Source organism: Microtus oregoni, unplaced genomic scaffold (genome assembly GCF_018167655.1).
Source record: "Microtus oregoni isolate MIOR12 unplaced genomic scaffold, Mior012 000011F_ref0000422, whole genome shotgun sequence".
Classification (NCBI taxonomy): domain Eukaryota; kingdom Metazoa; phylum Chordata; class Mammalia; order Rodentia; family Cricetidae; genus Microtus; species Microtus oregoni.
The window spans coordinates 28,366,399-28,379,804 of NW_024543070.1; the positions used below are offsets into that span (position 1 = coordinate 28,366,399).

Sequence of the window (13,406 nt, forward strand, 5' to 3'; positions counted from 1 at the left end):
AGAGATCCTGACAGAGTGTAGTCTAAAAGCCATTATTAGTAGTCGCACTAAAATCAGGTGCTCCTTAGTTCACACAGGGGACTTTCTCTTTTTCATCTCACTGTGCCCGTTAAGTCAGTGATCAGAGAGTTAGTTCAGCCCCAGTGCCTCTGTATCTGAGTGCATCCACACAAGACAAGCATGGAACACAGGCCCTCAGTTGTGTCTTCGTCCCTGGGTTAGTCACACACAGGCCTCAACTGCGGGCCAATCTACCTGTTTTCTGTCTGAGAGTCTCCTCCCTTGTCCTTGGTGAGGAGAGGTGAATCTTCAAAGTCATACGAGAAGAGATGGAAGGGGCTGTGGGGCACGTAGGGCAGCTTGTCTCTGGACGGTGACACCTTTAGTGCGCTGGAGGGCCGAGGAGCCAAGCCAGGGCTGGGAGGTGGCAGAAGAGCGGGCCGGCTGGCCTCAGACCCAGAGGCCCCTCCAGACACGGGGGTCCGTGCGGCTGTGCCAGCTGGAGGGTGCCTCCCCTGTGTGGTGGTGGGGAGTGCAGAACTCTCTGCATCAGCATCCTTCCCAGGGGAGCTGTGCCTGGAGACAGAGCTGGCCTTGCTGTTGGCCCAGAAAGGCCAGGTGCAGAGAGAGAAAGAGATTGGAGAGAGAGTGAGCAAAGGTTAGGAAAAGGAGAAAGACTGGGGAAGCCTCACTGTGCGGTGACTGCACGCGTCGAGTCGTGTGTTTCTTGAGACACAGGAAGCGTCCACCAGCAGAAACATCCACGTGCCCAGTCACCCCTGAGCACGAGAGTGTGCCTCAGGGCAGACAAGGGCTCTAGCAGGCTCTTCTGTGCCCACTTTCTAATCCCTCCCTGTTTCTCTTCTGGGTACACTAGCTGTGTGTGCTTTAGTAATGGCTTTCAGAGCTCTTTCCAATCTAGACATAGACATGGGAAAAGGGGAAGCAAGGAATATACCATGCTAAAGAGAGGCAACAACATAAGGAAGACTAATTCTGCCCCTTTCTTTTTCCAGGGCCTAACAGTAGACCTTCACTAGCTGGGCTCCTCCAGTCAGGTCTACAGCTACAGTGGCATGCTCCATCCCCAAACAGGGCCATCACAGGGAATGGTATATACGCTTAGTAACTTGGTTGTGTCATGGTGCAAGATGTAGATATACAAATTTGTTATGTGGCTGCCTTAAATATATTCAGTGTTTTTCAGTGAAATTAATTCTAAAATAAAAAATACATCCAGAGGACTGGAGCTAGACATTTGAAAATGTTAACACATTTATCATATGAGAACCTAAGTAAAATTGCATGTTTGAAAACCATACTCCCTTCTCTCAGACAACCTGATTGACAGCCATACAGGTTTGGGAATAGAAGGTAAACTGCTTCCTTTCTGGGGTCAAACTCACAGTTCTCTGCTTGTTTGCAACAGGGGCAGCACCAAAGGGCATCTTTCCCAATGAGATTCCTCCCGTCTATTCTGCAGATACCGAACCTTTGGGTTCAAGGTTTCTGGGACAGAGCATACACTGTTGAACACATCCAAAGGCTTCCAGTGTGCTTATAGAGTCTACATAATTCCTCGTGGCTCATTTTCATGCTAAGGTGGGACTGTCAAACCTATCCCATTCCCACGTCCCCAACTGACCCATCACTGCCCACAAGTCTAGCACATCATAAGGCAGGGCTGTTTCCTGATGATCCTCCTTCCTCTCTCATTTCAAAATGTATGACTAGTTCTCCATCATTGGTTCTTTGCTTTCTCCTCTGTGTGCTGGATGGCTCCTTTGCAGGCCTTCCCAAAGGAGAAGGAAACCATTGTTTTGTCAATTTCCAAAGGATTCTATAATACTTAGGAACAGGAGGGCAACTTAGTATGAAATTAGGCCTTTTACGTGTATGGAGAACAAGATAGGTGAAGTGTTATGCTAAGTACCCTGAACTTTGAAGCTGGGAAGAGAAACATTTCACTCTAACTTAACAACACATCCCTGAGTAAAAACATCATTTTGTAGTGACAATCAATTAAGTGAAGAAAATTATTTAAGTCCAAAACCATTTTTGAATAGTGGAAGATGTAGTTACTTGTGGACATTCTCGCTTATAAAAAGATGATTTGAGATAAATACTCATAAAATCTTAGGCATCTGGGAGGGGTTTACTGTGCCCTGCAGTCTCTTCTGTGCCCACTTTCTGCACCCTCACTGTTTCTCTTCTGGGTACACTGAGCAGGGACAGAATGGGCTATACCCAGGCGAGCAGATGACGGCAAGCTCTCTGAAAGGCTGTAGGCCTGTTAGGTGTCCTGGCTATAAACATGAACACTGGGTAAGTTTTCTGTGCTATATAGAATAAAAACTATTCCCTTCCACTTGTATAGAATGCTATCTGAATTAGTATAGCAAAGCAGTTCCCACAGATATTAGCTATACTAGCAAAATTAGGAAGGGGGAAATGTGGAATTCTTACTGTGGTACTTCCTGGAAAGATCTTAACCTCCGAAGAGGAAATAAGTCTTTCTAATCACCACCAATCTGGTTGAGCAAATGCCTTGGTGAAGGAGGGAGGGGTATTAGTTGTGTGATTTTGATCCCCGCCCCCCAATAAATAGTGGTCATGGTCATACAGGGAGGATTTGAGTGAAGAGTGCAGGCCTCAGATCAAAGTGTGTTCAGGCATTTCTACAAAAGTGCTCATTCTGCAGCTATGCACAGGGATGTGAGCTCTTGCCCTTGGGAGCTCGTTAAGGACAGGAGATCATGAAGCAGCGGCAGCAAAGGTCTAGAAGGAAGGACCCTCTGACTTTTGATATGAGGTGGGTCTAGCCCTCAGTACCTGTCCTTGCCCTGACATTGGGCATCGTCCTCTCTCTCCTCCTCTGAATTGGGCTCCGTGATTGGCTCTTCCTCCTCCTCCTCCTCCTCCTCATCCCTGAGATAAGACCAGGAGAGAAGAAACACACAGAAACAAGATGGAAAAGCGAGATGGATAGCATGAACAGGACGCCAAAGCACAGAAACACATCGGAGTGAAAGCAGAAGGCCTCACGGTTCATTAGCGTAGCCCATGTGGTTCTAAGGGACCTTCAGTGTGGGGAGGAGATGACGCAACCGTAAGAGGACTTCTTTGTCATCACGATGAATGCCATTACCCTGAGCCCTTGACATACAACCCAGAGAAGCTTCCTGCCTGGGGAGGACCTTCCGTGTGGCTTATCCCACTTCTGTGAGTCACCTGGTCAACGGTCCTCGTGATGCAAGCTCCTGCTGCAAACACAGTCGGCTTCACTGAGAGGCTGACCATCTGGTGTGGACTAGCTCACCTTTCTAGAAGGATATGCCCTCCATTTCAGTGAGTGCTCTAGACTCATCCCCTATTTCAAAGACGTATTTAACACCATCTCTGGGATTTTTCCTAATCTATTCAGGAATTGACTCGCTATGGGGATAGTTTTAGTCTAGAGTGGTCTGTAACTTCTGAGTTACAAGGAACAACCAATTGCTGGGCATGGGGGCACATACCTGTTATCCCAGTACTCAAGAGGCAGAGGCAAGTTCAAGGTCAAGCTGGTTCATATAGTGAGTTTCCAGTCAGCCAGAGCTATATATTAAGACACCGCTTCAAACAAAAGAACCCCATCGAAATACACACAGAAGGACAGAAGGCAAGGACAGAAGAAAGCAGTTCTCTGGTGACTTTGACACCTGTACCCAACAGCTCTCGCAGATGGAGGATGCTGTGGTTCTAAAAGGGGCCCCACCAGTCCCATTTTGAACTCTTGCTCCCGGTTTGATGGTGTATCTGGGGAAGCCAGGCTTACGTAGTAGGTGGGTCAGGAGGGGTGGCTCTGGAAGGTGACTGTGGACCCCAGGCCCTGGTTCCCGCCACCTTTCTATGTCCCCATCTGCAATGGTATGAAAAGCTCTCTTTTATTTTTGAATTTTCTTCCACACAATTTGGAATTATGATTATAAGTTCCTTTGACACTTATGTCTTGTTAACTCTCTGCTCTGTGTATTGTTTTTGAATTTACTTTGTGGGGTCTTTTTTTATGAGCAAAATTCTTAGTAAGATCCAGTTCATCTTTGGTGATTAGTGCTTTTTACATTTTGTGGTGTTTTTTTTTCTTTTTCTCACATCAAACCTTCGTTTTATTAAGTATTTTTCATTCACTTGTTAAGATGACCACATCATTTTCCTGTTTTTTCTGAAAAAAAAAATCTAACAAACTACAAAGACTGATGTTTTAGAACCATCAAGCCAACCTTGCATACAATAAACATGGCTCTGTTGCCACGTGTTTGTGACTGGCCAGATATGGCAGACAGAAAGATTGTGACACAGCCACAATCATAGGGCTGTGTCTCAGTGCCTGTTAGGTGCCTCTCTCACAAAGGCAGAGACCAGGGGACAGCGGGGTAGCAGCCTTCCTGCAGTGCCAAAGGCCCAGACGAGTACAGCCCATCTGCCTGCCAAGCCTGCACAGCCCGGGCTCATACTCCACAGCTCACCACTGGTTCCTTTCTCCTTCCCCTGCTCCCACAGCACCACGCTCGCCATCCACAGTCACTAGCTGGAGGTCATCATCCCTCAGCTTGATGGAGAATTTGCCGGAGATGTGACTTCTGGTCTACCCCGAATTCCATTGGTCTCACTGATCTAATGGGCTTCTTTGTAACAACGGAGCCTCCCCTCCAAAATTACCTGAGTCCATGTACACTCACAGGTAGAGCCAGGGAGGTTCTGAAGCCAGGCTGCCTGCCTTTGCTCTCTACCCTGACCACTTCTGAGCAATGCCACCCGTGGGCCTCAATTTCCTTGTTCCTTTACGCAGTGATAGTGACCGCCTCCTAAGAGAGTTGTGTTGTCAATGAAAAATACATTGAAAAGTTTTGAGGACAGTAAACAGGCTAGAACTACTTGCTGTCATTGCCACCAACAACACTGGAAAATCATCACCATCTTCGTCATCATCTCCTCTCCCTTCTCCTCCTCTTGTCCCCTATTCCTCCTGGTCCTCTGAGGAAAACTCTAACCTCCCTACTGATGCAGACTCAGAGCTGTGAGATTCGCAAAGAGAAGAGGCACAACACACTGCTAAGCATTCTCCCCTATCGCCAGCAGCAAGCTCCCGTCTCTGCTGGCTCTGCTCCTTGATTCTCCCCTATCACCAGCAGCAAGCTCCCGTCTCTGCTGGCTCTGCCCTTTGAGTCTTCTCTCCCCGACGTCTGAAGATGACTTCCCTGACATAAACACAATGCTGCCTCCTTAGATCCCATCACACAACCAACCATCGCACAGCACGAGTGATATGTGTAGCCTTGCAATCACAATGGCAGGGCAGGACAAAAGGCAGGTGGCACATTGACACACTAGGAGGCCCACCTCTATGGGAGAAGCACTGGCCTTGTCCCATGATGCCACAGGGTAGAGAAGGAAACATGTCTCCCATGACCTTAGACTACCTATGCTGATTTGATTTAGTTTCATTAAGTCTGTGATACAATAGGCAAACCAGATGATTCCCATGCTAATAATGTTACAGGCTGAAGGAATGGTCCGGATCACTTAGTTTTTTCCAAGCTGGCTTTTCTCCTAAAGCGTGACCGCTCATGGTTGATCCTATTTTGCTACGAAATTCTGGGCGTTTGGCCTCTAGGTTTCGAATGTTTCTTTTATTGAGTTTTGCTATAAAACAAGGCCAGCCTTACCCTATATTACAGGATGGTCTTGAACTCATGACAATCATGCACCTTTAGCTTTTCAGGTATTATGTGAGTCTCCACACATAGCTTGATTTTGCTTGGTTTCAATTGATGAGGAATTACTCACAGGCACAAGCTTACTATGAATTTGTCTGTATTTTCCTTTAAACAAAAAATAACGCCAGATTTGCGTCCACCTCATCCCCACCCATGCTGGAAAAGCCAGAGGCCCACAGCCTGTTCAGTTCTGCAGGACATAGTTTCCACCATAGTCAATTTAACTTTCCCAAATCTGCATCTCAGGGTAATGGCATGTCTCTTAGATTCCAAGCACAAACAGAGGATAATGAACGTTGCCAAGCTGTTTCAAAATCACGGTGCAAACTTTCAGAACAAAGGTGGACAAAAACAGATGAACTCACTTAGGAAGATACATACCTGGTGTGCATGTATAAAATGGCACGGTGAGCCCTCATATCAGATGTACATATATGAAAATAGCACGGTGAACCCTCTTAGATCAAGTGTGCATCTATGAAAATGGCATGGTGAACCCTCTCGGATCAGGCGTGCATGTATGAAAATGTCAACTATAAGGAAAGATACAGTAACTATACACCTAAAGGTACAAAGCACAACAATGAAGGTGGGCAAGATTATCACCTCTGGTAAACTATAAAATTCTGTTTTAACCTCTAAGTTGGGTAGCTATATTAACACCATACTGAGACACCATTTCATTTCTGCCATGCAAAATTGTCTGACATACTACATGGCGGAAGGGAGTATAGGCTGCCTCCTTCCTCTGCATTGCTGCAGGAAGTGAAGGGGTTAAGCACTTTAACACTGTAGCTAGAACTAGCCTATAAACACATTTATGTCCTGACCAAGAGGCCACACTTGCTGTACCCTTAGGAAGACATTCTGAACCAAGATGGCCCCTCTCAACCCAAAGGAGACTTTGCCCCACCTGTGTGACTGGGGAGATACTGGCATCTAGTGGGCAGAAATAAAGGAGTCCCCAGCGAGGAACATTAGGTCCAAGGTGTCCACAATGCCCAAGGACCTCAGGGTCCTCAAATATTTGAACACAAGAAAGAACCCAATAATGTTCTCAGCAGCAGTGTGTGTCACATTCCAAAACTTGAAGTGATCAAAATATCCACGAAGAGAAAACTGAATGAATGGACTATGATAACGTCCACGCATGGAAAACAAACGAGGAACAGCTTCCCACGATCACCAGTGCCCATCAGAAGCAGGATGTGCTCGGAGGAAAACAGGCACACAGTATGACATCTATTTTAATCAATTTTAAAAAGCAAATCTGAATAATACACTGCTTAATAACACATTTGTCATAATTTGTCCTAATTATAGGAAACAGAACAACCAAAAAGACAATGACAAAGGCATAGCTAAGCCTGTCACCCCAGGTCTCGGAGTCTAGGGCAACAGGCATGCAGACAGATGTCAGAGAGGAGTGGCATAGATGCCAGCGTCAAGGGAGTCCACACGCAGGCTGAATGCAACCCACGGAGATAGGTACACGGCCCAGCACACTTGCAGTTGACAATACCATGTCTCAATGTCAGTGGGCATCTCCGTCAGTTTTCCAGGGAGGTCACAGCTTTGCCAATGTTTTTTATGTTAATAAATGCTATATAAAGTAAGCCAGACTAGAAGCACAGGCCAGTGATGACAGAACCCTGTGAAGCAAGGATGACGACTCTTCTAGTTCCATACGATTAGGGCATCTTATATCACAATTAGATGAAAAACATTTCATTGAAATACTCTGCTGAGCTAAAGACAAAAAGTGCCCCCTCGGGCTTGGTTCTCATGGCTCTGCATTAGCAAATGCTTGACTTGTAGTTTCCACTCCGTCTCCGTGACTCACGCTTCCTGTTAGCATTAAGGTTGTTTCTAGGATACCCGGGGCCCAAGCCTGAAGAGTTCCAATTAGTGTTCTTAATCAGTTACGACAAATATCCGACCAAGTGCAGTGGTGATGTCATTTAAAAACAGAGATTTGCCATCTGCCAAACGGAATTAAAGCTCCCTCAAAAGATCTACACCAGCCAAGTGAATGAGAGACAGCTGACAGAGTCCAGCTGCGGCTCCAACGTTTCCATGGTGACAACCCTAAGTTAGACAGGAAAGTATTTATTGTCCCTGCAACCTATACCACTCAGAAAGAGCATGGAGCACATACCAGGAATCCCAAATACACCCCAGAAGCTGGCTGACTGGCTGGCATCTCAAGGCAAAAGCCCTTACATTTGCTATTTTGATGAGAGTCAAACACTAATGATTCCAGCACGTTCCTGTTGAAAAAATAAGGTCTTGTAATAGGCTAAATTCAATCTGCAGAGGGTAAACATCAACAGGAAGAAACACAATTGGTAGCTGGGGCTGCAGATCTGCTCAGGTGTGAATAGATAAACAGGTATAAACAGTGAGAGTCACAGGCTAGAAGCCTCTTTCCTTTCTTCTGCACACAATTTAATTTCATGCATGTAAAAGACATTTCTCTTAGCCACAGTCGCTAGCTCATTGTTTCCAATGCTCCTGAAGAGACCAACCCGAAGGAGGTAGATTGAGGTTTTCCAAATGCTTCTAGAAGGCAGCAAGCAGAGTGCCAGGCTGCTAGCCTCAGAGGACCTGCCTCAGGTATGGCTTCAATCTATCTAAATCCTTGGTCCACCCAAGGCTCTCTCTTCTATCACACCTGAAAGAACACGTCACAGCCAAGTGGGAACCTCTACTTCTGGCCCGTGTCACTGAGGAAATGAAACACATGACCACAATGCTATTCTACCAATGACACATCTGACATGTACCTTCTCTGAACAGGCTTTTTTTAAAAGTCAATCATAGGTTGAGCATCACCCCTGAAAGTGAGAACTCTGAAACCCTCAAAACCTGAAACTTTCTGAGTACTGGCAGTTTATTCTAAGTGGAAACTTCAAATCTGAAGTCATGTGATAGATTTCAATCAGAACACAGGCACCAAAAGTGTCTTCACGTTAGGTGTATGCAGTAGACACAGAACTGAAGTGAGCTTCATGCTTAGACTTGGGTCAGGTGCCTAAGGCAGCTCACCATGTGTTCTCAAAGCATTATGGGTAAGGATAGGTGACCACTCTAATGGCATTCTCCTGTGCTCTCTACTGTCCCAGGCTTTCCACCAATGAGAAGTATAATTCATGATGCATGAACTTATCCTGTCTCTTAGATATGAACAAGACAGGGTATTGTGTGTTTAGAAGCAGATATCAAGTAAAACTACCACAAGGAAGCCCAAAGGTTCTTTGGAGCTTCAGTGTGAAGTAAGATCCGTTCGATGTGTGACCCTGTTTGAGTCTACAGCTAATTGCCCTTTCATGTGCTTTGATTGAACATTCCACAATCAGCTTTTAATATGGTAATCGTGTAGATTGGTGTGTAGAGATAAACCCCAAATCCTGCTTGGCAGCCAGGCTTCTTCCCAGCAACCTCATTTCTGTTTTCTGTCCCCAGTCATGCCTGCTAAATTGCCAGCGGTAACCACTGGAGTTGTGTGGCTAGCAGTGGCTTTCTGCATTATTCTCCATCTGCTGGAGGAAACAGCCATGAGAAATGAATCGCCTATAAAGGAGGTAACTGCAAGACTTCTAAAGAGCAAGAGCCAGAACTATCTACAAAGATTATCACCTATGAGCTGAAGTTCCATAGGGGAGGGAGGAGGAGGGAGATGTGGAGAGGCTGAGAGGGCAAGAGGGGGAAGGGGAAGGAGGAGGGGAGGAGGGAAGGGACACAGATAAAGAGAGGAGACAAAGAGACAGAAGCTACACCCATGTTAAAGACGCTACAAGGTCAAATGAGTGAACCTCAAGATTCTGAACAGGTGACACGCTGCAGACCAGAGCAAAATTATCTTGAACTATTTTCAGTCCATTTGAAAACTATGTACTATCCAACCCTGGGTCCTGCCTAACACCCTTGTGGCCATCACAGCTTTACAATGCATTCTTAGCAGACCAATAAAGATCAAAGCTAATTTGTCATAAGATAGCATCTGAAACCCATAACAGTTTGCCCTCTCCACTAATATAGCTAATGAACGTCTTGATTTATAACTTCCTAAGTACTATAACTAATAAAAATCTCATGTGACTACTTTCATGGATGAAACATAGTATTTGGGGAGATCTAAAGCTATGTTCCTGGGCCATGATCATTCATATTTGGCTCCAGAATGACATATCATATTCCCTTTGCTATGAGAACTATTTTTGTGTTGTCATACCCAAGGACCACTTGATGCTTAATCTCAATTTTCAGCTTGATTAGAATGAGAAATGCTTCAGAGACTGGTGAGGCTCACCTCTGGTTGTATGTGTTGAGCGCCTTTCCTGAGAGAATTAGCTGAATGGGGAAGACTGATCCTGACCGCGGATGGAACCATTCTATAGGCTAGTGGCTCAGATGGAATACAGAGTTGGGAAAGAGAAAGCCCATCAGTGAAGAAATTTTCTCTTTGCTCCCTGTTCATCCAGGAGGTGAGCTGCTCTGCTCAGCCATGAAGGGCAGACCCTCTGGATCCATGGTCCAGATCTCTCCTCCCTTAACTGGTTTGGCTCAGATGTTTGGTTATAGCAATGAAACGCTAACAGAGAACTCAGTGCACATTGCTGAGTCTCACTGGGCCGCAGGGTTAGGCTCACTGTAGTCCTGAAGCAGCTCCTGGGAGATCAAGTGACAGGGTTACCAACTCTTTCCCCAACATATGCTTTTAAACCCCTAAGACTCTCCAGGAGCAATGGCCACCTCAGACTAGTGATTCACACCGTTGAGAGATGTTTGAAAACACAGAGGCTCAGGTCTTGCTTTTGCAAATCTTATCCGAGGGTTAAGCTTGAACGTGGAATATTAAAAGGTTCAGAAACATTGCCCTGGATCCAAGATACCACTGTTTTTCAGAAGTTTTGTCTCAATAGCGTCCACCTGGGCTCCCATTGCTACTCTCCCTGACCTCCAACCCAATTCCTATCAGGAAGATGGGCATTGCTTCAAGTATGCAGGGCTAGCATGGCTGAACTCACATACCAAATAATTACCAGACGTCATGTTAGGAGTTCCAAGGCCTTGCATGTCTCCACCTGCGTACCACATGAGCTCATCTCCTGCCACTTCTGCCTCCCTCCACATTCTACAGTCTTGCCTTTTCAGCTGCCTAGAGGACACTCAGGCACACCAAGCCCTCCTCCCCATTTCCTATTGAACATGGTATTCCCGTGGGCTGAAGAGGTCTTCTCATTCTTACCCATCAAGACTCAGTGCTTCTTATCCTTTCTTGGACCACTATTCTCTTTTCTAAAAGAATTTTTACATTAATATTTAATTCTAGGATGTGATAGTCTTTTTGAGAGGGTGTATTATTAATAACAAAAAGTAAAGTCCTCTTTTATCAAAAATACTGGTATGAATTTAGTGAATAAATGTCTGGAATGAAAATATTGACGTTGGGCGTGAGCACTTATTGTTCCAGGAGGGAACTGAGAGGCAGATGAAGATAAATCAAGAGTCAAGAATCACAAGGCCACTTTGGACTCCATGAGCCCTAGCTTCAAAGAAACACAAACCAATGAAGCATAATATACAAATGTTTGACACCTGATAATTGGCAAGTGTGCTGGTCTTTCCAGTGTCAGGCATTTCTTACAGTGGTACCTACACCCATCATGCAACACTCCATGGCACACAGGTAGCTATAACAGCGGTTCTTTGCTGCCACCAATGATATTGCAGTGGCTGCCCCTGAACACTTCTTCAGGTTCTCCCCGAGAGCCCATGCTTGTTTCTGCCTTGCCCTCTTCCACACAGCTCATGGCTCCCCTTCCAAAGCCATGCATGTGTATTGCTGTCCTATTCATCTGCACATTGTCCTATGAAACTGCTTCCTTTGTAAAGATCACAGATCCAAATCCTAGACTATGTAGGCAGGAAAAAGTAGGAGTAGAGTAATAAGTGCACATGATTTGGGCCTGTTGATAAAAGGCACTAATATTCCTAGCTCACCAAACTTGGTCAGTCACGAAAGGCAAAGCTCAGAACACGTGCTACTGCCAAGTGTTCCTGCAAGGCTGCTCAGCCAAAGCAGGCAGTTTGGGCTTCTCTAGTGGAGGCTCCTTGCTCATCTGCTTGGTGACAAAAGCTCTCAGGTTGCAGACAAGTCCTAAAGCACAAACAATACCAGGTCTGGGGCAATTGATAATTTTCTTCTTCTGATGTCATGATTCAAATTGTTCTCTCTCAACTGAGAAAGCAGATTTGCAAAAATGGTCCTAAATTTAAGAAGTGTAGGAAAAGAAAATGGCTTCTCAAGTCTCATAAGCATCTGCTTCCCTTTCAGGAGACTTGCCCGTGGCATACGGCCATGCCATGCTGTCTGCTCCCCAACCTTGCCCTGTCCTGCCCATGGATCTGTGGGGGAGAAATGCCAGCAAGCAGCAGGCCCGGACTAGCCACTTCCTCCAGAGGGCTCCTCTCTAGTCACCTTTAAATCCCATGTTTATAAAACCAAAACCGCATGGCAGGAGCAAAGAGCTCAGGAATGAATTGCTGTCTCGGGGCAATGTGGATTCTGTCACCAAGCCTTCCCAAAGTTCCTAGAATTGCCTCTGGCCCCTACTGAGACACTATGTCCTTAGGAAGCAGCTTTCTTAGGATAACAAAGGCAGTCACCTTCCAAAAGGTACCAGAGACCCCTGAGCTCTAAAGGCCATGGTCTGGGGTACAGAGGCAGGTCCCCTGCTCTGGGCTTGGTCCTACTGTGTGACCTCTCTGCAGCTGTTTACTGACTCTTCTTATTTAAGCTCTGTACTGGGTACCTATGTAAGCCAGTTCCCATAGTTCATCTCTCTCCTGGTCAACCTCTGGAACAGGTTCTGTTCGTGCACTGAGAGGCCAAGGACAATCCCAGGGACCCCTGGCATTAAACTCGGATTAAACCCAGGATCCAACCCTAGCATCATGTGCCTAACAGCTTTGACATGCTACCTCTGCTTAGGACAAGCAGCTGGAGAAAATGCCTCTTTTCCTTATGAAGCCACTTAGCCTCCCTGCCTTCTTCTCCCCCTGAATTCTATGCTCTTATGCCCGTACTCACATGCATGAGAAGCCCACCAGCTCACCTCTCCTGCCAATCACTCTCCTTCTCCATCCCATTAATGTCCTGCATCCACCAGGAAGCAAAGACATGCAATGGATATCCATGACACCATAAGCCACACCTGGACTACAGTTATGGAGCGACAGTGTGGCTACAGGCCAGATGTGTCCTCTTCAGTCCCCCAAGGGCCCTTGACAACACTTTACCAGCTGTGTTCAGTAGTGACTTAACTTTGCTCTCACGTTTGACCTCTTGGGCTTTTATCTTCAGGCTCAATCTTCATTTGTCTAGAATTAACTTTAGACTCTCTCCATATAGGTCTTTCTTTGTCTGTCCCTTACCCACCTCCCAGCCCCATATCTCGTATAGTGTCTTGCTATGTAACCCCAGCTGGCTGACCCTAAACTCTCAGAGATCCTCCTGCCTCTGTTTCTCAAGTACTAGAAGAACATGTATGTGGTATGGGAGGTTCTTCTGTCTGTGTGTTGCTTTTCTTGGTTAATGAGAAAAGAAACTGCATTGGCCTGTTGATAGGGCAGAACTTAGGT

The 13,406-nt window shown here is 46.0% G+C and overlaps 1 protein-coding gene across 5 annotated transcripts in view; it reads right to left on the bottom strand.

Annotated features, from left to right (window-relative positions):
* Fhod3 (formin homology 2 domain containing 3) overlaps nucleotides 1-13,406 on the bottom strand; it is a 412,200-nt gene that overhangs the window by 101,863 nt on the left and 296,931 nt on the right. For 3 of the 5 annotated variants that reach the window (XM_041660396.1, XM_041660395.1, XM_041660394.1), the window contains exons 11-12: nucleotides 2,833-2,928; nucleotides 256-597 (exon numbers count right to left, since the gene is read on the bottom strand). The exons of the other annotated variants lie outside the window; for them this stretch is intronic. In XM_041660396.1, coding sequence (XP_041516330.1) covers nucleotides 256-597; nucleotides 2,833-2,928 — 438 coding nt within the window. The remainder of the gene's footprint in view (nucleotides 1-255; nucleotides 598-2,832; nucleotides 2,929-13,406) is intronic. 5 annotated transcript variants of the gene reach the window in all.